The sequence below is a fragment of the Argentina silus genome (genome assembly GCF_951799395.1).
Source record: "Argentina silus genome assembly, chromosome: 14".
In the NCBI taxonomy this organism is placed as follows: Eukaryota; Metazoa; Chordata; class Actinopteri; order Argentiniformes; family Argentinidae; genus Argentina; species Argentina silus.
Window position 1 is genome coordinate 17,679,633 of NC_139668.1, and position 23,328 is coordinate 17,702,960.

Below are 23,328 nucleotides of genomic sequence, written 5' to 3' on the forward strand. Positions count from 1 at the left end.
GGCATAACGCTGCGACGGATGCCGTCATTTTACCGCTAGGGGTCCGATACGGGCTGATGAGCCGCCCTGTTGCCATCGGCAGCCCAATAAGCACTTGCTGGCTGGCTAGGAACTGATCTAAGGTCAGTTTGGTGTACTCTCCGCTGATGGCTAAGGTTAGGATCAGGGAATGGCATGCAGCCTCCAGATGCGTTCAACCCTGAACCCACCTAACCCACAGCTAGCAGCAGGTGCGATCCCAAATTAGCCAGGGAAACATTCAATTATCTCACATAGTAGGCTACAATCCAATCAAAACTCACCTCCTGATTGCAAACCGAGGCTATGTTTAGTGATGCTAAAGCTGCATGTAATTGGTGGTTATGTACAGTATGAGTCATATGTTGGAAATATAAAATATAAAGGAAATATAAATATGTTGTCTGGATATTTGTGAAATTAATAAGTGGCCCAAAACAACAAGGCCTGTCAGAACTGCGGGGTTGAGTGCCAGCCAACTCTTAGCCCACGTAGCTGAGGTGGTCGGCCAATCTGTGCTTGAACAAAGGGGCAACAAGGGAGGGTGCCACAAATAGCAGAGAATGAATGACTCTCAGACAGACCATTTATGAGATTAAAAAAAACATCTTACAACATCCGACTACATTACTTCTAAAATCTCTCATGTGAAAATGTCCTGTGAAGCCGTCATGACCGACCTGGGTTTCTGTGACCGAGAGGACAAAACTGAACTGTTTGATCCTGTGGTCAGGACTCCTCTCCTGTGGGAGATCTGAGTTCGACATGGGCGTCGGTTTAGATTAGATTAGATTAGATTAGATTAGATTAGATTAGATTAGATTAGATTCAACTTTATTGTCATTGCACAGAGGCAACGAAATGTAGTTTGGTATCTAACCAGATGTGCAAATAGTGAAATAAGTGAAATAAGACAATAATAAGTATAAGGTAATACAGTATAAGGTATTACAGTATAAGGTATTACAGTATAAGGTATTACATTGAGTATAAATAAATGAATATAACAAATGAATATACATGAGATGAATATCAATATGATATGTACAGTTGAACAAGGGCAGTAGGTCTTGAGGTATGTTACATATATGTAAGATGTATAATTAGAGATCAATATAATAAATATGCGATGTGCAAACAAGCAGTAGTACAAAAGCTAAATTTGAGTCCTGAGTGTGCAGCCAGTAGAGATATGGGGGGAGGGGGGGGGCACCCTGATACGGTATGGTGGGGGGGCGGCTGCTAGGAGGGACGGCTGGGCTACCGGCCGGGATTCTGAGTTCAGCAGATTAACAGCTGCAGGGAAGAAGCTGTTCCTGAGCCTGCTGGTGCGGGAACGGAGACTCCTGTACCTCCGTTGGGAGGAGGGCAGACGGTCCGTGGCTGGGGTGAGAGGTTCCCTACTGATGCCTCGCGCCCTCCACAGACACCGCCTGCGCTGGAGGACTGCGATGGCAGGGAGTTGTGAAGGAGATCAAGCTGCCTCAGCCCAGCTCAGTGGAGACTGACCCCTCCTTCACTGCAGGACAGGAGTTCCCTCTACAGTAAAGACTGAGTATACGGCCTATAACTACACACACATACACCCACCCACACACATGTGCGCACGCACACACACACACACACGCACACACACACACACACACACACACACACACACACACACACACACACACATGCACACCCGCACGCACGCACGCACACACACACACACACACACACACACACACACACACACACACACACACACACACACACACACACACACACACACACACACACACAAACAACTGATCTCAATGATTTACAACTTTAACATCTTACACTGACAACAAGGTAAATTAGGTGATGTCATCAACCTTACATAACATAATGGCCATAAACCTGTCGCCTCCCTTTTATGTCAATAGAGACTAAAATTATAGATCATCAACCAAACAACCAAATAACGACACTTGCAAAAACTTAAAGGTTTGTTTTTTTGAGTTAGTAGTAGATTATGTACAGTGTTGAACATGAAAAATAACATGGGCAGGATATTTTTATTTGATATAAAATGGCCTGATGCCACCTCATAGGTAGTGTGATGAGTTCATGTCTAACTGATAGTGATTACAGACCTCTATGCAGAATGTGAGACAGACCATAATTATAGCCAAACACATCGCCTACAAGGAGAGGGCAGTCTCTCTTTTACCAGTTTACCGGCTATGGTGAGGAAGAGGACATTTTCGAACTTGCTGGAAGCAATTGCAGAAACCAGCACCCCCCCATACCCCCACTAGCCCCCTCCCCCCTCTTCGCCCTCCCCCCCCCCCCCTCCCCCGTGTTTACTCTGTCCCGGGCCCCGCCGCCGCGCGCCCAGTCTCATCTCAGCGCGAGGGTAAAAACGCGCCGGTCACCGCGTTCGCGAGCACAAACGGAGAGAGGGGTCGCTCGGGTGCCATGTGGAAACGTCCGCCAGCGCGCACCTGCCCGTGAGCACAGAGCGAGAGGGAAGGAGAGAAAACGGAAAACAAATAGAAAACATTCCTCTAATCACGGAAAGAACATCTGATGAGGAGCGGAGAGCAGAGGGCATCGGGTAGAAAAGAAGTAAGTGCGCGTGAAAGTGTTTGCCGACCGCTATGTTGAGATGAATGGATGATGGTTTTCCCTGGTTTTCTATCCTCAAACCGGGTCTGGCCGTTCACTCGCTGGCTGTTATGAGGTAAAGTTCCTACTTAGTTAGGTTGAGAGTTTAAAAATCTGCCTGTGACAAAACACATTTGTGATGGAGATGTTTTCAATTTTGAAAAAGTGACGGTAGCGTACTGACAATGTCGTTTTAAACATTCAAACAATGGCTTGTGCTTTTTCTATATATAGTGTTTTGAGTGCTGTAAAAATTCTTAGGCATACTTACAATTTCTTTTCAACTTTCGAACAAAACCGATAACATTTTATATCCTCTAAAAACTTCATCCGGAGCTCACAATTTCCCATGCGTCGGAAGATAGGTGCAGCGCAAAGCATACTATAATGTACTCTGTGCAAAAAGGCTCAACTAGGCTAAAAATATTATACTCTGTGCAAAAAGGCTCAACCAAGCTAATAATATGATAGATGGTATTATATCAGCATTTTTGTTTGTGGTTAAGGTTTATCTATCTGGTGTAGTATTGCAACCTGTTATTATCAACAAAGGCAGATCTAATTTTAAGTCAATTAATGCAGAGATGACCCTAACCCTAACCCTAATTTTTGACTTTCATGAAATGTAAGACTAATCTATAAAATTGCACATGACTGAGTTATGAGTCACTCCATCAGTCTCCTATTGGTTGAGGGGATTCAGCTGCTGTTGAGATGGTAGTCTACTACTACTCTACTACTACTCTACTTCACCAGTCCCCTCTGATACTGTAGACACTCTGAGACACTGCCCCCCTCCCCTCTCTGTCTCTCTCTCTCTCTCTCTCTCTCTCTCTCTCTCTCTCTCTCTCTCTCTATCTCTCTCACACACACACACACACACACACACACACACACACATATGCATGCATGCACACATGCACACATCTACCTGCTTAAAAGTAGCCAATGTTAGTCTGGAGAGGAGTGTGTGTGTGTGTGTGTGTGTGTTTGTGTGTGTGTGTGTGTGTGTGTGTCTGTGTGTGTGTGTGTGTGTGTGTGTTCATGTTCCAGTAGTTAATGAACATTTTGGGAATCAGTCCATTCACACACCTTTGATGGTGATAAACTGTGACCCAATGAGAAACAATGGTAAATCAATACAAACTAATAATCCTGATCATACTTGAACTACTGGTTATTTAGGAATATACTGTTCTTTGTCACACACCCACGCATGCACACAGGCATTCACACGTGCACACACACACACACACACACACACACACACACACACACACACACACACACACACACACACACACACACACACACACACACAGTGCACACAGGGCAAAAGCAGCAGAATAATTATATAATGGCAGTATGTGAATTACATTTGTACAGCAGGTTTAAAAGCCCTGGTGCTCCGGGCTATATCTCAAAGAACAGGATTTATTGACTAATTTCTAAAATGAACAGAAAGTGTGTTTTTCTTCTGCTAAGGAGCATGTGTTGAAACATGCCCCCCCCCCCCCCACACACACTCACACACACGCAGTGTTTCATCCCTGCTGTGAGTGAAGTGCTAAGTCCTGTGCTAAGATTACATTGAAGGCATGTTGTAGCACATACTAACAGCCCATTGTCACCAAAGTAAACTGATTGAAACATCAATAAATACGCCAATGAACCACTCATTTCCCCCTCACAGTGGCAGCACCTGACCTACTGGACCCCAAAACCGCCACTCACAACACCAAGCCCCGCCTCTCCTTCTCCACCAAGCCAATCACATTGAGTCCTGGCGAGGAATGTGAGGCTATCTCCACGGTAATGAAGTGGAAGACAGTGTCAGCCATTTTCCTGCTGGTGGTGCTCTACCTGGTGGTAGGGGCAGCAGTGTTCAGGACCCTGGAGCAGCCCCATGAAAGGTATGTACTATCTCTCTCTCTCTCTCTCTCTCTCTCTCTATCTATCTATCTATCTATCTCTCTCTCTGTCTCTATCTCTCTCCCTCTCTCTCTCTCTCCCTTTCTCTGTCTATCTATCTATCTCTCTCTCTCTCTATCTCTCTCTGTCTCTCTCTCTCTGTCTCTCTGTCTCTCTCTCTCTGTCTCTCTCTCTCTCTCCCCCCTCTCTCTCTCTCTGTCTCATTCTGTTTGTCCGTCTCTTCCCTCCCAGTGCCCAGCGCCTGGCCATCCTGGCCCAGAAACTGGAGTTCCTCTCTAGACACTCCTGTGTCAACCACAGCCAGCTAGAGGAACTGGTTAAGGTGAGTGTTGTGTTAGTGTCTCTCTGGGCTCATTTGTACACGACAAAAGCAATCAATCAACTATTCCGGAAGTCAGGTATAATATAAGAGTCACAGCCATCCCAGCACTTTTGAAGTCTGTGCAGTGTGTGGTTAATCAACAGGAGACATGAGGATGCTCCAGTGAACTCACTGTTCTTTAATTATTTTCATTTAACAGTGAGAAACACTGTGTGTGTGTGTGTGTGTGTGTGTGTGTGTGTGTGTGTGTGTGTGTGTGTGTGTGTGTGTGTGTGTGTGTATGTGTGTGTGTGTGTGTGTGTGTGTGTGTGTGTGTGTGTGTGTGTGTGTGTATGTGTGTGTGTGTGTGTGTGTCCGTCCATGCGCCTTATCTCCCAAAAGCAGAGCATTCTCCCTGCAAATCTCTCCCCAGCCCAGTTGGCACCTTCCCTCCTTCCTCCTCTGTCTCCGTTCACCTCCTGCCCCTCTGTGCGTCCACGTGAAGCTGTATGTGTGTGTGTGTGTGTGTGTGTGTGTGTGTGTGTGTGTGTGTGTGTGTGAAAGGCTGTGTGTGTGTGTGTGTGTGTGTGTGTGTGTGTGTGTGTGTGTGTGTGTGTGTGTGTGAAAAGCTGTGTGTGTGTGTGAAGCTGTTTGTGTGTGTGTGTGTGATGATGTGTTTCATTGCCAGAGTGACACATTGAGAAAGTGCTACTGCTGCTGCTGCTGTGTTAAGAAGTGTGTATCAGAACGTGTTCCTCCATCCACATTTGTAATTCTCTCCTTCAGAGAAGACTCTCGTGACAGACGTCTGACAGCATGCCAGAATGCCAAACACCCAAACACACAGTTGAGTTAGGAGAGAGTGTAAAACAACAAGAGTCGGACATCAGTGAAGTGAAGGGAAGGAAAGGGAGGAAGAGAATGAAGAGAAAGAGAGGAAGAGAACGCTACAGTAGGAAATGAAGGACAGGGAAGGACTGAAGAGAGGTGAGTTAGGGTTAGGGTTAGATACAATTGGAGAGAGAAAGAGAACGAATTAGAGAAAGAGAGAGAGAGAGAGAGAGAGAGAGAGAGAGAGAGAGAGAGAGAGGGAGGGGTTGTACTAGAGAGTGAGGATGAGAATGGATGTGGGAGAGAGGGAGGAGGTTCGGTAGAGAGAGGAGGGTACGTCAATCCAGGTGTCGGAGGCTCCTTCTGGCCTCAGTTTAAGGAGAAAGGTGTGTGTAAAGTAGTGCAGGTGTTCCAGCTGGGTGTGTGTATGTGGGTCAGGCGGGCCACAGGGCACACTCCTGTCAGGTGCAGATGTTTCTACTTGTCTGCATACACACTCACACACACACACACATACACACACACACACACACACACACACACACACATACGCACACGCGCACTCGCGCACACACACGCGCACACACGCACGCACGCACGCACACACACACACACACACACACACACGCACACAAATCTTAATGAGAAAACATTTAGCCCCAATCACACTTGGGAAACACAGATGGGAGACACAGCATCCACGCTGAATGGAGAATAAGGGGAGTGGAGCTGGTTCAGCACCATGGACAGCTCTCAGACAGACTGCAGCAGCAGCAGCTACAGCACCAGGGAGCAGCCAGCCTGTGTCTTTAATATATAATACATGCCATTCAGCTAAGTGTTGTATGGTCATGCTCTGCCAACTGAGCCACAGAGGACCATTTTCTTTATCTGAACACTTATCTTGGGGCTAACCCTAACCCTAACCCTAACCCTAACCCTAACCCTAACCGGTAACCCTAAAGTCTCCAGTGTCCAAACACACGTTAGGATGTCTCTGGCCACAACTCAGTCTTTAGCCTTGACCCAAAGGAAGTATGGGCCTTGACCCCTGATAAACACTGTTCCGTACACATGCGCACACACACACACACACACACACGCACGCACGCACGCACGCACGCACGCGCACGCACGCACGCACGCACGCACGCACACACACACACACACACACACACACACACACACAGTGATAAACACTAGTCCTTAGTCACATATGTACGGCCTCATACCTTCAGGAGGACGTCACAGCCCTCTAGCCCAGACGCATGAGAGAGTTACTGTTGACTGATCACACTTTAAGCCATCTGGGTCGATACAGTATATCTAAAAAATGAATGTTAGTGTCAAAACCCTGGACCAGCCCTTTATTAACAGTGATAAGTGACACTGTTTCCCCACCTGTTTCTGTAACTGGATTATGTAATGCGTCACAACATCTCAGTTGCCCTCTCTTTTAATATCTCTCTCCTCAATTAGTGTTCTACTGGAAATCAATCAATATGGCTATTTTCAGCCAAGGGCTTTTGATTTAATTAAACTTTAAAAGTTGGCAGACTGTGTGTGTGTGTGTGTGTGTGGGGGGGGGGTGATCACAAGGCCTGTGATAGTGGAATAGTGGGAGGGAGGTGTGGGTGGGTGGGGGGTTAAACTTCAGGAGTAATTGGAAGGACACCTTCCTCCCCTTTTCTCTGTTGTAATTGGAGTGTCTGTGTGTGTGTGTGTGTGTGTGTGTGTGTGTGTGTGTGTGTGTGTGTGTGTGTGTGAGCTCTGTGATACACAACAACCTCTTCACCATCTGATATGCCCTTCCTTCTGTACAGCTCGCTGTTTCTTCTCAATTTTACCGGAAAAGAGGAAATGGTGGTGAAGTCATAATGTGAAGGTATATAGGCTATTATATAGGCTATACATATATATATATAAGGTATATAGGCTATTCAGAAGGATCCAGATACTCTGATGTTACTGTTACCAGGGTGAAAGGAAACATTGGCACACAACCAGCTGTTTTGTATTTGGAGATGCTTGGTTTGACGGTAAACAGTTTGACAACAGACACACACACATGCAAATGCGCACTCACTCACACACACACACACACACACACACACACACACACACACACACACACACACACACACACACACACATACACACACACACACACGCACACAGTGGATTATCAACCCATAGGAGTTTGATGGTTTGAACACACAGATTAGACCTAGCGCTGGACTGAATCACAGTTTCAACAGAAAGTCTCCATTGAGGATGCTTTTTCATCTACGATTATGCTTAATCTGTGTCTAGGAAACCGGCCCTACATGGAATATAGCCTTCATGTTGTGTACCTGTACTGTATGTGTCAATCTGTCCCTTGGCACCTGTCTGTCTGGTCAGAAATGTATACATGATGTTACGTTATGTTTTTAATTCATGGTTTATGATTAGGATGTTTTTTATCTGGGCTGGTCTATGTGTTTATTGGTATTTACAGTAGTCAGCAGAAGACTAATAAGTGCCTGTTCGGTAACTGTATATTATTTATAACTAGTTTATGAACTTGTGATGACAGGGCAGTAGTTCTGGGTCAGGGGAGGCTGGTGGAGGCAGAAATCGGATGACATGCTCATTGTAATGCATGGAATGGTATGAGACCATCCTCCGATGTCTACCTCCAACAGCCTCCACTGACCCACAACTACTGTAACGAGTTGGTCTTACATACTGCCTGCTGCTGTTAAAAGCCTTTGGCTAGATTGGTCATACGTCTGCATACAATCACAAACAAATCTGGCTTTCTTTTCCCACAGAATTCCTGTGCATTCCCTGTCAAGGTTCAGTTTTTCCAACAACCATTTTGAATATTTTTCTCTGCAGTTTTTACTTTAAATTAAAAACTCTTGAGAAAGATAAAAAGGAATGACTTGTTGTCTCCAGGTAAATGATGCAACCTAACCTGACTGTGTGTGTGTGTGTGTGTGTGTGTCTGTGTGTGTGTGTGTGTGTGTGTGTGTGTGTGTGTGTGTGTGTGTGTGTGTGTGTGTGTGTGTGTGTGTGTGTGTGTTCAACAGCAAGTGGTCTCTGCGATCCGGTCAGGGGTCAACCCAGCCGGAACTCTGAACAACCAGAGCAGCATCTGGGACCTAAGCTCCTCCTTCTTCTTTGCTGGGACAGTCATCACCACAATCGGTAAGACACACACACACACCTACACACACACACACACACACACAGACACACACACACACACACACACACACACACACACCTACACACACACACACACACACACAGACACACACACACACACACACACACACACCTACACACACACACACACACACACAGACACACACACACACACACACACACACACACACCTACACACACACACACACACACACAGACACACACACACACACACACACACACACACACACACACACACACACCTACACACACACACACACACACACACACACACACACACACACACACACACACACACACACACACACTCATTTACATACCCATGGTCAGGCATGTGCACAGGTAGGGGCAAAAGGAGCAATACAAGAGTTGGATCCTTCACACACACTGTAAACAAATACACTGAGCTTTTTCTCAAATGTGCTAAATATAATGACATTAAAGGCTTGGGTAAAGGGTGTTTTTTTTTTTCAGGAATTCAGAGAAAATAAGAGAAATAAGATATTCTTTGATTTAAGCATTAATCATACGCCCACCTACAGAGGACATGCTGTATGGTTGCTACACAAGTAGGGTTGGGATTTCTGAAAGGATGTTTTGATGCTTAGTGAAGCAACACGCTTTGTTCCCTGGTTACTGTGGCATGAGAGAGTTACTGTTGAGTGATCACACTTTAAGCCATCTGGGTCGGTACAGTATATCTAAAAAATGTATGTTAGTGTCAAAACCCTGGACCAGCCCTTTATTAACAGTGATAAGTGACACTGTTTCCCCACCTGTTTCTGTAACTGGATTATGTAATGCGTCACAACATCTCAGTTGCCCTCCCTTTTAACATCTCTCTCCTCAATTAGTGTTCTACTGGAAATCAATCAATATGGCGATTTTCAGCCAAGGCCTTTTGATTTAATTAAACTTCAAAAGATGGCAGACTGTGTGTGTGTGTGTGGGGGGGGGGGGGGGGGGAAGGTATGGGTGGGGGGTTAAACTTTAGGAGTAATTGGATGGACACCCTCCTCCCCTTTTCTCTGTTATTGGAGTGTCTGTGTTTGTGTGTTTGTGTGTGTGTGTGTGTGTGTGTGTGTGTGTGTGTGTGTATTTTATTCACTCAAATGTAGGTCACAGTCTGAAAATAGTTACATTTAGCATTAAGAACCTTCTCACATTCAAATGGAAGGTAATACGTATAAAAAAAATATGCTGAATTTTAATGAGCCAAGAGTATTTAGACGGCTTGGCCATTCTCCGCTTTTTCGCGGAGTATTTTTGATCTACTTGTTTCTCCCTGCTTCATCTGGGTGAATGGAGAGGGAGAGAGAGAGAGAGAGAGAGAGAGAGAGAGAGAGAGAGAGAAAGAGAGAAAGAAAGAAAGAGAGGGATAGCGAGAGGGAGGATAGAGGGAAAGAGAACTAAGGAGGATTTATTAGCATATAGCTAGCCTAGAACATAGCTACTGGATAAACAGTCGTCCAGTTATTTTATGCCTCTGTAGGAAATGACATGCAGTTGCTCCCAAAGGCTCTTGTTCACAGAGGAAGTAGCATGTTTCCAGACAGAGTTTTTGAATTACAGTCCAGGAAAACATTCAAGTAAAAATATAGCTGAAGCAGCCATGGCACAATATCGCACCACATATTTCACAGGGCACCAATAGAATATGTGACCGTCATGTGTTTTAAGTGACCAATATAGAGTTTGGTTATCTTTTCCAAACTGCCTAAGCCTCATTGCATTTTGAAGTCTAGGAAATGCTCATGATGCATTCTGTTTTTCATATCTGTGTTTTCAATCTGGTAACATACTTTAAAAATCTTCTCAAAAGCTGCGTGGATTTGGGTATACATGATCCATGGCAACAGGTCTTTCTTTGTAAAATGTTTCATCAGATTAGCAAAAAAACATTTAATAGCGTCACCCTGTAGTCTAACACAACCATACTCTAGGGGTTAGGAGCACTCATACCCCTGACCATCACTGTCAACTTTCATGACTCTAAGTAAAACCGATCAAGAACACAGTGCCCTGCGTAAGTAATGGGACAGTGCCCTGCGTAAGTAATGGGACAGTGAAACATTTTCTCTTCATTTGGCTCTACACTCCAAAAGACACCAATACCATCAAATAAAATCTGAGAATCTCTACTTTAACATTAACCTTGTTTGATTTCAAATCCAAACTTTTGTGTAGTGTCGAGCCAAAAGAAGAAGAAATGCTTCACTGTCCCATTACTTACGCAGGGCACTGTCCCATTACTTACGCAGGGCACTGTATGTGCATGTCATAGCTCCACCATGTGACAGATCTGAATGTGATTACATCAGATCGCTCCTAAGAGTGTTAGACATCACTGTCCCATTACTTACGCAGGGCGCTGTGTGTGCATGTCATAGCTCCACCATGTGACAGATCTGAATGTGATTACATAAGATCGCTCCTGAGAGTGTTAGACATCACTGTCCCATTACTTACGCAGGGCACTGTCCCATTACTTACGCAGGGCACTGTATGTGCATGTCATAGCTCCACCATGTGACAGATCTGAATGTGATTACATAAGATCGCTCCTAAGAGTGTTAGACGTATGTTTGCCAAGTTTTGTAGTGATGCCTCCCACCATGTCTAATTTATTAGCATGTAAGTAATAGAACACACCCTCCTGAGAGTCCATCGGTTCAGAGCGGCCATGTTGTTTAAGCCGCTTGCCTAAAATGTATTATTTTGATAGACCTTGGTCCATAGATCGTCTAAATGCATTTTCTATGAATTCTATGTCATACAGGGTGCGGGGCGTGGCCTGTCAAAGTGTGCCATATTAATTGCATGTTATAGCGCCACCATGTGTTCAATTGGCATGATATTGCATGAGAGGGTGTGGCCTATGTCCCTGTACCATCCTGCAAAGTCGCATCCACCTGGGTCTTTCCATGTAAAATCTATTTACATTTTTCATGAAAATGGCGGAATATGGAAAACAATAAGAATGAACTCCAACAATTACTGCTCAGCTTCTCTGCTTGGACCCCTAATAAAAACTCATCATGTGTGGTCCTGATCTCTGCCTTATTGCCCTCTCTGTCTCTCCAGGTTTTGGGAACATCTCTCCTCACACAGAGGGAGGGAAGATCTTCTGCATCATTTATGCCCTTTTAGGCATCCCTCTCTTTGGGTTCCTATTGGCTGGTGTAGGGGACCAGCTTGGAACCATATTTGGGAAGGGCATCGCCAAGGTGGAGAAGATGTTTGTGGTGAGTCCAGACAAAGTTTGGTTGCATGATGGATGCATCTCAATAGTCTTTGATGGCTTCCTCTCATTGTCTTGTCCCCTTCATTTGCATTGATTTGATGGGGCTGGGCAGGGGAAAGCAGTCTAAGCAGGGCAAGGGAAGGCAGATTCCTAAGCTTTAACCAGTCGACTGGGCCATAGGTTTAACACAGACTTGTTTATTGTATTGAATAATTCACAATGCAATGCTGCATCCATAAGCCTTAATCTCAGACAGCAGCCAGTGTGTGTGTGTGTGTGTGTGTGCATGTGTGTGTGTGTGTGTGTGTGTGTGTGTGTGTGTGTGTGTGTGTATGTGTGTGTGTGTGTGGGTGTGTGTGTGTGGGTGTGTATATGTGTGCATGCGTGCGTGTGTGTGTGGGTGTGTGTGTGGGTGTGTGTGTGTGTGCATAGATTTATTCATATCAACCTCAGACCTTGTGTTCTTTCACTCACAGGAGTGCTTTTCAGCGGGATGGATAATTGGCTTTAGGGTCACAGGCTGATATAGCTGTGGGAAAAAGATTAAAACACAGTTTCAGGTTCATCCACTCATCTGAGTGGCAGAGACTTCTGAAAGTCTCTTATCCATATGCGGAGGGATGGATGGGTAGAATGGAGGAGTGGATGGGTAGAATGGAGGAGTGGATGGGTAGAATGGAGGAGTGGATGGGTAGAATGGAGGAGTGGATGGTAGAATGGAGGAGTGGATGGGTAGAATGGAGGGATGGATGGGTAGAATGGAGGGATGGATGGGTAGAATGGAGGAGTGGATGGTAGAATGGAGGGATGGATGGGTAGAATGGAGGAGTGGATGGGTAGAATGGAGGAGTGGATGGTAGAATGGAGGAGTGGATGGGTAGAATGGAGGGATGGATGGGTAGAATGGAGGAGTGGATGGGTAGAATGGAGGGGTGGATGGGTAGAATGGAGGGATGGATGGGTAGAATGGAGGGATGGATGGGTAGAATGGAGGGATGGATGGGTAGAATGGAGGAGTGGATGGGTAGAATGGAGGGATGGATGGAGGGATGGAGGGATGGATGGGTAGAATGGAGGGATGGATGGGTAGAATGGAGGAGTGGATGGGTAGAATGGAGGAGTGGATGGTAGAATGGAGGAGTGGATGGTAGAATGGAGGAGTGGATGGGTAGAATGGAGGAGTGGATGGGTAGAATGGAGGAGTGGATGGGTAGAATGGAGGGATGGATGGGTAGAATGGAGGGATGGATGGTAGAATGGAGGAGTGGATGGGTAGAATGGAGGAGTGGATGGTAGAATGGAGGAGTGGATGGGTAGAATGGAGGAGTGGATGGGTAGAATGGAGGGATGGATGGGTAGAATGGAGGGATGGATGGGTAGAATGGAGGAGTGGATGGGTAGAATGGAGGGATGGATGGGTAGAATGGAGGGATGGATGGGTAGAATGGAGGAGTGGATGGTAGAATGGAGGAGTGGATGGGTAGAATGGAGGAGTGGATGGGTAGAATGGAGGAGTGGATGGGTAGAATGGAGGAGTGGATGGTAGAATGGAGGAGTGGATGGTAGAATGGAGGAGTGGATGGGTAGAATGGAGGAGTGGATGGGTAGAATGGAGGAGTGGATGGTAGAATGGAGGAGTGGATGGTAGAATGGAGGAGTGGATGGGTAGAATGGAGGAGTGGATGGTAGAATGGAGGAGTGGATGGGTAGAATGGAGGAGTGGATGGTAGAATGGAGGAGTGGATGGGTAGAATGGAGGAGTGGATGGGTAGAATGGAGGAGTGGATGGGTAGAATGGAGGAGTGGATGGGTAGAATGGAGGAGTGGATGGGTAGAATGGAGGGATGGATGGGTAGAATGGAGGAGTGGATGGGTAGAATGGAGAATGGGTTTGCTGCAGCAGAGGATCACAGGACTTCAGTATTATTGTAGTTTGCTTCGGATAGGGACACAAGTTCAATCTGTGTTTGTAAATAGTCTGTATTTGTGTATGTGTGTGTGTGTGTGTGTGTGTGTGTGTGTGTGTGTGTGTGTGTATGTGTATGTGTGTGTGTGTGTGTGTGTGTGTGTGTGTGTGTGTGTGTGTGTGTGTGTATGTGTATGTGTATGTGTATGTGTATGTGTGTGTTTGTGTGTGTGTGGCTGTGTGTGTGTGTGTGTGGCTGTGTGATGCTCCTCCTAATTGGCTCCATGCTCAGGGGAGTCGAACACTGGCTATCAGCCACATCCCAGATGAACACAGTGGCAGAACCTCTTCATTCCGACAGCACACAAGGGAATACTGAGGCGAGCTCTTTTATCACATGCTCTCCGTCTCTCTTTCTCCCCGCCGTGTCCCAGAGGTGGGACGTGAGCCAGACCAAGATCCGTGTCATCTCCACGGTTCTCTTCATACTGTTTGGCTGTCTGCTCTTTGTGGCTCTGCCGGCGGCCATCTTTAAACACATCGAGGGATGGAGTGCCCTCGAGTCCCTCTACTTCGTCGTTATCACCCTGACAACCATCGGGTTTGGTGACTTTGTGGCAGGTAGCATGTTATATATATTATAAACTATGATAAATTGCCAAATCCCTTAAAAACAAGACAGTTAATTCTCATCGTGTTTGTATACCGTAGTACTTAACAACAGTAATTTGTTGTAGGTCTCGTATTGTCAACAATGGCCAAGGACTGATTCTCCCAAAACCAGCCTGCTCAGCTGCTGTGGAGCCTGTATAATTCACACACACACGCACACACACGCACGCACACACTCACACACTGATCTCCTCTGACACACAATAGCAGTCCATAGAGAACTGTCCTAATTGGGTCTCATTGCCTTATAGATTTGCAGTAGATGCTCGGAGGCCCAGCTGTCGGGGGGAGGAACATGCTGCCTCTGTCAGAGTCGCCCCATAAGTCTATGCCATGGCCATTTACTACAGGTTTTGAATCAGTGTGTGTATATGTGTGTGTGTGTGTGTGTGCCTGCGTGTGTGTGTGTGCGCGTGCCTGCGTGTGTGTGTGCCTGCGTGTGTGTGTGTGTGTGTGTGTCTGTCTGTGTGTGTGTGCGCGCGTGTGTGTTCTTCTAGGTGGCTCTGAGATTGAGTATCTGGACTACTACAAGCCTGTGGTGTGGTTCTGGATCCTGGTGGGCCTGGCGTACTTTGCTGCGGTGCTGAGTATGATAGGAGACTGGCTCAGGGTCATCTCCAAGAAGACCAAGGAGGAGGTACGTCTCTCACAACTTCTAGTCTGCTGTCTGTTCCTCCACCCTTCCCCTCCACCCTTCTCACAACTCCTAATATACGCCATTTAGCTGATGCTTTTATCCAAAGCGACTTACATTGCAGTGAGTGCATACATTTTTCAGTATATACGGTCCCAGTGGGAATCAAACCCACAACCTAAGCATTGTTAGTGCCATGCTCCACTAACTGAGCCACAGAGGACCACAACTCCGGGTCTACTGTCTGTTCCCAACACTTCCCCTCCACCCTTCCCCTCCAACCCTGGTCTGAAGGGTTCACTCAGGTGTGTCACAGTAGAGTAGACCATACAGCTCAGTAAACCTTCACCCTCTGGTTAACCATATTCCTTTGATAAGAATCTTTCCCAATCCAATTAAATGTCCCCAATGAAAGAAAATCGAATGAGATCAACATCTTTCAATGGAATTACCGTGAGCTTTTCCAGTGACACTCTCCAGTCCTCCCGGAGGGGAAAGCACTGGTGGTGCAGGTTTGGACTGCTTTTGAGGGAGAAACTGTAAATCATACGCACATAGTATGCATTGAATGCATGATTAAACATGGAGGAAAGAGGACATGGATACAAGGGGACTGCATGGACCCAAAAGTGTGCTAAAAATAATAGAAATAGGACCCAAACTACGACCAAAACAACACTGGTTGTATGAGAGAGAGAATCATTCATTCATACTCAGAGTTATCATGCTGACATCCTGCCACTCACGCAAAGACATCACTCCACTGGTGACATCACTGATCTGCATCTGTTGGCCTCCCTGGCCCTGGCTGACACATGATTAACCATTGAGAGGTTAACCACTGTGTGCGTCCATGCATGCGTGCGCGCGCGCGCGTGTGTGTGTGTGTGTGTGTGTGTGTGTGATCTGATCTGGTATGAAGAGAGAATAGTGTTGAAAGGCCAGAAGCAGGGGAGATTGTGTTACAGCTCTGAGAGAGTATGTTAATGACTAAGATCTAATGGGGATATTATACCTTGTTTTCTCATCAGAAAGCACAGATTCACCAGTAATGGTACATATTCTGTTCTTCTGTCAATGGACGTCTCACTCTATTTAATGGGCTGCGCTCTTAGGGGTTTTGTACCGTCACAATAGCAGCCTAGAGTGAGGCCTCTGTATTCAGCCAATACTAAAACACAAACTCCCGTCAATCCTCTGACGTGTTCACTGCTGTGCGTCTCTCAGAGCTTTTCCCCCGGCTCGCTGGTTGGTTACAGCGGATGGTCGGTCACAGTGTGTGTGGATTCGATTTTCAATGGCTGATTGATACACAATGACCACACAAGCCAGGCTCCTGTAATTGCACATACATGTAAATGAGGTGACTTCCTGGAAACGGCAGGGTGAGACATCACGACCAGCGACTCACACACCACTCTTCCTCTCTCTCTCTCTCTCTCTCTCTCTCTCTCTCTCTCTCTCTCTCTCTCTCTCTCTCTCTCTCTCTCTCTAATTCTTACTTCTCATTCTCTCCCTTTGTTCCGCTTGCACTCTCTTTTTCTCTTTCTCCTCCCTCTCTCCCTCTCCCCCATCTCACTCCACCCCTCTCTCTCTCTCTCCCCCCTCCGTCCTCACTCCACCTCTCCCCCCTTCTACCTCACTCCACCTCTCTCTCTCTCCCCCCCTCCCCCACCTCATTCCACCTCTCTCTCTCTCCCCCCCTCCCCCACCTCATTCCACCTCTCTCTCTCTCCGTCTCCTCCCTCTCTCCCTCTCCCCCCACCTCACTCCACCTCTCTCTCCCCCCCTTCTACCTCACTCCACCTCTCTCTCTCTCCCTCTCTCCCTCTCCTCCCCCCCCCTTTCTCTCTAGGTAGGGGAGATCCGTGCCCATGCAGCTGAGTGGACGGCCAACGTCTCAGCAGAGTTTAAGGAGACAAGACGTCGTCTGAGCGTTGAGATCTACGACAAGTTCCAGCGCGCCGCGTCCATCAAACGCAAACTGTCGTCTGAGCTGGGCCTCAACCCCGCCTCTGAGCTCACCCCGCCCAAGAGGACCCTCTCCGTCAACTTCACCGACGAACGGGAGAGGGAGCTGATGATGTACCCGCCCCTGACCCGAAACGGCAGTCTGTTCCTGAACGGCTTGGGCTCGGACCCGGAAAGAGGAGACATCGCCATCATAGAACACATCTGAGGTCGCAAAACGTTCACCTCTGACCTCTGACCCCGAGCCTCTGAACCTGACGCCCACCTGATTACATCAACCTATGGCAGCCAGGCACAGGTGGATGACATCATCGGTTAATGCCTACACTTTTGGCGGACGACGAAGCAAACGTACTCTGATCACTACGGACCTTTGAACGATGCGCATGTCTCAATGGATCTGAGTGGGTTGTGTTATGTTTGGAGGGTTAAGAACGTTTCTTGTTACCAGAGTAACCAAAGGGTTAGGGGTTTAGGTGTAAGGAACACTGCAGAGGGTCTGTCTATGCCTTTCACTGAAGAATGAGTCAATGGGTTCTGAAGGGGAACCTCTCCTCTGACTGTTACCAGAACTATCAGAACCGGACCTCTCTTCGATTTTTTAATGAAGGAGCCTGTGCCTTGAGTCCTTTTTTACCTAAATGCATGTATGGAAGATCTCAGCCAATGTTCTCTCTTTTCTTCTTGTTCTATACATTGGGTCAGTGAGTATGATTGTCTTGGGGGGGGGGGGGGGGGGGGGGGGGGGGGGGTTGGTGGGGGGGAGGTTGAGCAGCAAATGGAGGCTTGACTGTTACTGTTCTGGGGAACATATTAATGACGCAAAAGGAGTGGCACTGTTGTCAAAACTACATTGTTTTTCTCTGAAGCGACAGATTGTATTGAAGCGACAGTCTGTATTGAAGATTGTAAACTCGCATCCTGTCCTCTTGTGGAGGTACTATGACCTGCTTTAACAACAGTGTTTAACATGTGTTGTGACTGTAAACTGGGGCCCTTAAGCTTACAACGAGCATCTAGTGTGAACGGAAAGCCAGGAACTGTGTATGAAGTTAGTGAGAGGAAGCACTGTGTTGGAGACAGCGGCAGCACTGACTGGCAGCATTTTCAATGTTCTTCAAATGTCACATGTCAACATCTCATGATTAGTTTTTGACAGAAATACTGTTATTTAATCAGTAACTGTTAACTGTTAAAATCTCTTCTGTTATTCTCTCCAGTGGCTAGAATGAGATGAAAAAGATAACACAGTGTTGCTATAGAGCAAATATCAAAATTCGGATACATAATATCGAGTATCTTCACTGGGAGCCTCATGGAACTCCTCTCATTGAAAATAGCAGTTGGAACAGTTGGTTCCCACGTGTGCTTCCTGGTCTCCTTTATGACATAATCTCCATGGAATCCTTCTTTATCTGATTCTAATCCAGCGGGTCTTGTTGCTATGCACATTGCCAGTGAACGACCGGCCCCTGTCATAGCGTATTCTTTAGTGACTGCCACCAGGACAAACAGATCTCTCTCACCATCACCAGGACACAAAATGGCTACCGAGCACACACATGCTTTGTGCATTACAAAGCTGCCCAACACACACACACGCTTTGTAAAAATGTATGGTTCAAGTTAATGTTACGAATACCATATTCAGTGCTATGCAGGGGAGGCTGGTGGAGGTAGAAATCGGAGAATGGGCTCATCGTAACGCATGGAATGGAATAAGGAACGGTACTGATACCGTTCCTCATTCTAATCCGATGCATTACAATGAGCCCGTCCTCCGATTTCTACCTCCACCAGCCTCCACTGGTGCTATGCCAAATTGAACAGAAAGAGGAGAGTTTGACAGTTGACTGTTAGTCACCTGCAGTCTGCCCGTGAAGAGCAGATCTGCAAATGATGTTCTCCTCTGCAAGGAGAGGGAAGGTAAACCCCCATGTTTTACCGGTCTGTTCAATGTCAATGTTCCAGTGTTTACACCCAGCCATGACTGACAGGATAGTCAATGATGATTTATTTTTTATCACATGCATTTCTATTTTTCATATCAATATGACATAACGTATACCAGGCCTTGTTATGTTCAGTGTGGGGTATATTTGACTGAAACCATTGAAGATTATTTAAGGAGGAGGGTTTGGGAATGGGATGTGTTTTGCGAATCGATGCACTTTGCAAACCGATGCACAGGCTTGATGACTCTGAATGTTACTTGAAATCCGACACTTCAACACCGTTTTAGCAGGTGAAGGACAGATAGCGGGCTATGTGCCATGACCACACCACCATGTTAGACCCAGAGTCTTACACACACACACACACACACACACACACACACACACACACACACACACACACACACACAGAGTTTGGCCATTGTGGTTTCGTCTTAAAAGCATGTCGATGTTCCTAGACGACATCACATCCATGGAAGCCATCTTAGAACCACATTGGAGAGAGTGACAGTCATATCAACTGAGTTTGCTGAATGTTAAACCAAGCTTGCAAACAAGGAACAGCTACGAGAGCCTTGTGATTGAAGTTGGCCAAACTCTTTCCACACACAGTAGTACACCTGCCATTCAAAATGCACTTTTATTTTAATAGCCTGTTATAAAAAGTTACAACATGTTCATGTGTACACCGCTAACTATTTCACCATGAAGGCTTTCGTATCGTGGTTACGTGGCGATAACTGCAACTATACTCTTTCTTGTGACGTTGCTACGCGTCTAGCACAGAGCTGTGTCCTACAGTATTACAACCCGGAGGTACTCAACACAGTGTATGAACTCACGTGTGAGATTGCTGATACAAAACAGTCCTCTCAGAGAAAAACCGCCAGTTGTTAGTTGTGAGGTATGTGAGAAGTGGATAGGGGGTAGTGGACAGTAATGAACTGTACTAACAAACTTGAAGACAGTAAAAGTAATCTAGACAGTAAAGTAGTCTAGTAGCTAACATGGTCTTACAGCCAGAAGTGTTCTTGTCCTGAGGGGTCACCATGATTGTGTTCACATCAGTGCCATTGTAGTGGCTTTGTCTATCTCTGCCTTTTCTCTGTCTTTGCTACTCTTGTCTTTAGCTTTGACTCCTAACATGGGTTACTGATTTTGATTAACATGTATGATCTTTTTAGCTGTGCTAAAAAAACCAAACTGTTATTAACTCAATGCCTGGGCTGTGTTCTGCTAATGCACCAGATGTGTGAATGCTTTTTACGATGATCCATATCTTTTTTCGTTTTTCTACGTATGTTTGGGACATTTCTACACTGTTGGAGCTCTCGTTGTGGGTCAAGATTCTATCAAAAACATGTAAAATGTCTGTAGAACAATTTGTATATCTAATGACTTGAAAATATAAATTCTCAATTCTTAACCTGTCTACTGTGTCCACATCTGTTCCATCTGCTACACATCTGCAACATTTTTACATAAACTTATGATCTTATTGTACTTATTGTACCATGGTCATGGCTTCTGCCCTCACTGATAGAGATTGACACACCCCAGCCTTTGTCTCTGGTAGGAACAAACAAAGGAAGCAGTCGAAGAGCCAGGAGAAACTGTAATCCATGGTTCAGAGTTGTATAACGGTCCCTCCTAAAGACCTCTTCATCCCCACTACCCCCCTGTACAAGTTTTTCTCCTGTTAAAAAAAAAGAAGGTATTTTTTCCTTCTTCTAGCATTGTGACTGCCAATGGCCCCTGGTCTGAGCATTGATTACTTTATCTTATGATGACTGATGGATAGATGATTCACTTACTTAAACAAATGTATTTGTTGTAAGTCACTTTGGATAAAGGCGTCTGCTAAATGCCATAAATGTAAATGTAAATGTAAATGTATAAATAGCCATTACTAACGTCAGATAACTTGAGCCACAGCTAACAAAAAAACAATGTGAGTGATATGGGGAGAAAAATGTTTTATGCATTTGTGGCCAAATCACCTCAGATGAACTCTCTGACTTGGTTGGAAATTACTTTGAGGTGATTTGGCCACAAATGTTAAACATTTTTTTTTTCCAGTTACGATACAGACATAAATAGATACAGTACATTGGTTGGAACAATGCTGCATTATAACTGGTAACATCCAATCAGTGAAGGTATTCTCCTTCCTCCCATTCAATCTACAACGCTACCTCTGTCATTATTAGAGGGAGCCATCTCTACATCTTTAATTTGTCGGTTGAAACAGGACAATACAACATAGATGGTCATCACTAGCTGTTCTCCCCTCACATTTACATTTTTTCAGTTTCTATTGTTGTTGTTATTTCCATTTCTATTATTCTCCCTGGGACCGTTTTTCTTTTTTTTTGTTCGTAGCCCACAAACGACATCAGAAGCATATTAATATCGCCAAATGAAAAGGCTTCTTTTGACGTCAACAGCATTTCCTGGGTTCACTCAGCATCCGACATCTCATTTATGGCATTTAGCAGACGCCTTTATCCAAAGTGACTTACAACAAATACATTTGACTAAGTAAGTGAATCATCTATCCATCAGTCATCATAATAATTTTCTTTAATTTTAAAAAAAGATAATGTATTTACAAGAGAGAAACTTGCACAGAGGGGTAGTGGGGATGAAGAGGTCTTTAGGAGGGACAGTTAAGATGTAGCCTGAAGAGATGGGTCTTCAATCTACGGCGGGCCCCTGCCCCCCTGGATTACCTAACCAGATGTAAGCACTCAGCTAATCGTCAGACCGTTTGGCTGCAAGTGGCCCCACATCTCTAAGGTGTCAGGTGAAACTGGTCTGTCATACAGTAGGTCCATCATTCAGACTACTGCAGGACTGGAAGAATTAAATGTCAGGATACATTAATCATGAACGCTCTTTGTACTCAGATTTCCTTAGCTTCTACAGCACATACTGTAGCATAACCAGTGAAATTACTTACCTAGCTTCTAGCGTGCTACACAAGACAAGCTACACCATTTGTGTCTCTGTGGTTCTGGTACTGAAGGAGTCTTTGGAAGAAAACTCATGTCTTCAACATGGCAACCCTCCACCTCTCTATAGAAGTAATGTAAGCTAAAGCATTACGCAGATTTCAAATCAAATCAAATCAAATCAAATTGTATTTGTCACATACAAGGCAGTTTGGTAAAATGTTAATTATGGGTGACCTCAACTAGGATTGGTTGACATATGTTTCAGACAAGCTTAAAGATGTATGCAGTGGTCAAGTTACTATTTAAACACTATCTCTGATTCTGGTGGTGACCCAACTACATTTTGGAAAGCAGTTAAATCACTGAAACACAATAGTTCCACCCCCATTCAACCTCAGCAAGTTTTATCCAGTTCTAACACCGTGAAAAAAAAAGAAGAAAAAAAAAAGGTGACGCCTTAAACCAACTCTGCAGTCTCTGCAGAATGCTTGTTTGAAAGAAACAATGATTTAAATATCAGACTCATAGCCTGACTAGGTAGCCTGTTCAGACTCATAGCCTGACTAGGTAGCCTGTTCAGACTCATAGCCTGACTAGGTAGCCTGTTCAGACTGATAGCCTGACTAGGTAGCCTGTTCAGACTGATAGCCTGATAGCTGCTAACAATGACCCTGTATTCTCCAACCGTGTTTCTACCAAGGAAGTGTTTGGTGAGTTCTGTAAGACTGATGTTAAAAAGTCTACCGGGGCTTGACATGTTCGATCCATATCTCCTGCAGCTCTCTGACCTATTAATGGCTGAACCTCTGACTCATAACGTTATTTTTAACGTGACAGTTCTCTCTGGTACCGTTCACAAAGTGAGGAAGGCAACTGAAGCGCTTCCTCGTCATAATGGGGTGATCCCAGCAATTTGAATAATTATATATCCCGAGGCTTTCTTGTTTAGCTGAAATATTGGAGTCCCTGATCAATTCTCAGATGCAGTCCTTTTTAATAGTAAATTACACTGGTCAGGTTACTTTACAAATGGACAGTGGTGACTTTGGATCATTTC

General features: G+C 45.5%; 1 protein-coding gene across 1 annotated transcript; it reads left to right on the forward strand.

Annotated features, from left to right (window-relative positions):
• Nucleotides 1–4,350: 4,350 nt before the first annotated feature.
• On the forward strand, nucleotides 4,351–17,567 carry kcnk2a (potassium channel, subfamily K, member 2a; the record flags this gene model as incomplete). Its single annotated transcript, XM_083684236.1, has 7 exons — nucleotides 4,351–4,565; nucleotides 4,816–4,906; nucleotides 8,794–8,911; nucleotides 12,017–12,177; nucleotides 14,517–14,703; nucleotides 15,252–15,391; nucleotides 17,244–17,567. The coding sequence occupies exons 1-7, from the start codon at nucleotides 4,468–4,470 to the stop codon at nucleotides 17,565–17,567; spliced, it is 1,119 nt and encodes a 372-aa protein (XP_083540362.1). The 5' UTR covers nucleotides 4,351–4,467.
• Nucleotides 17,568–23,328: the final 5,761 nt, after the last annotated feature.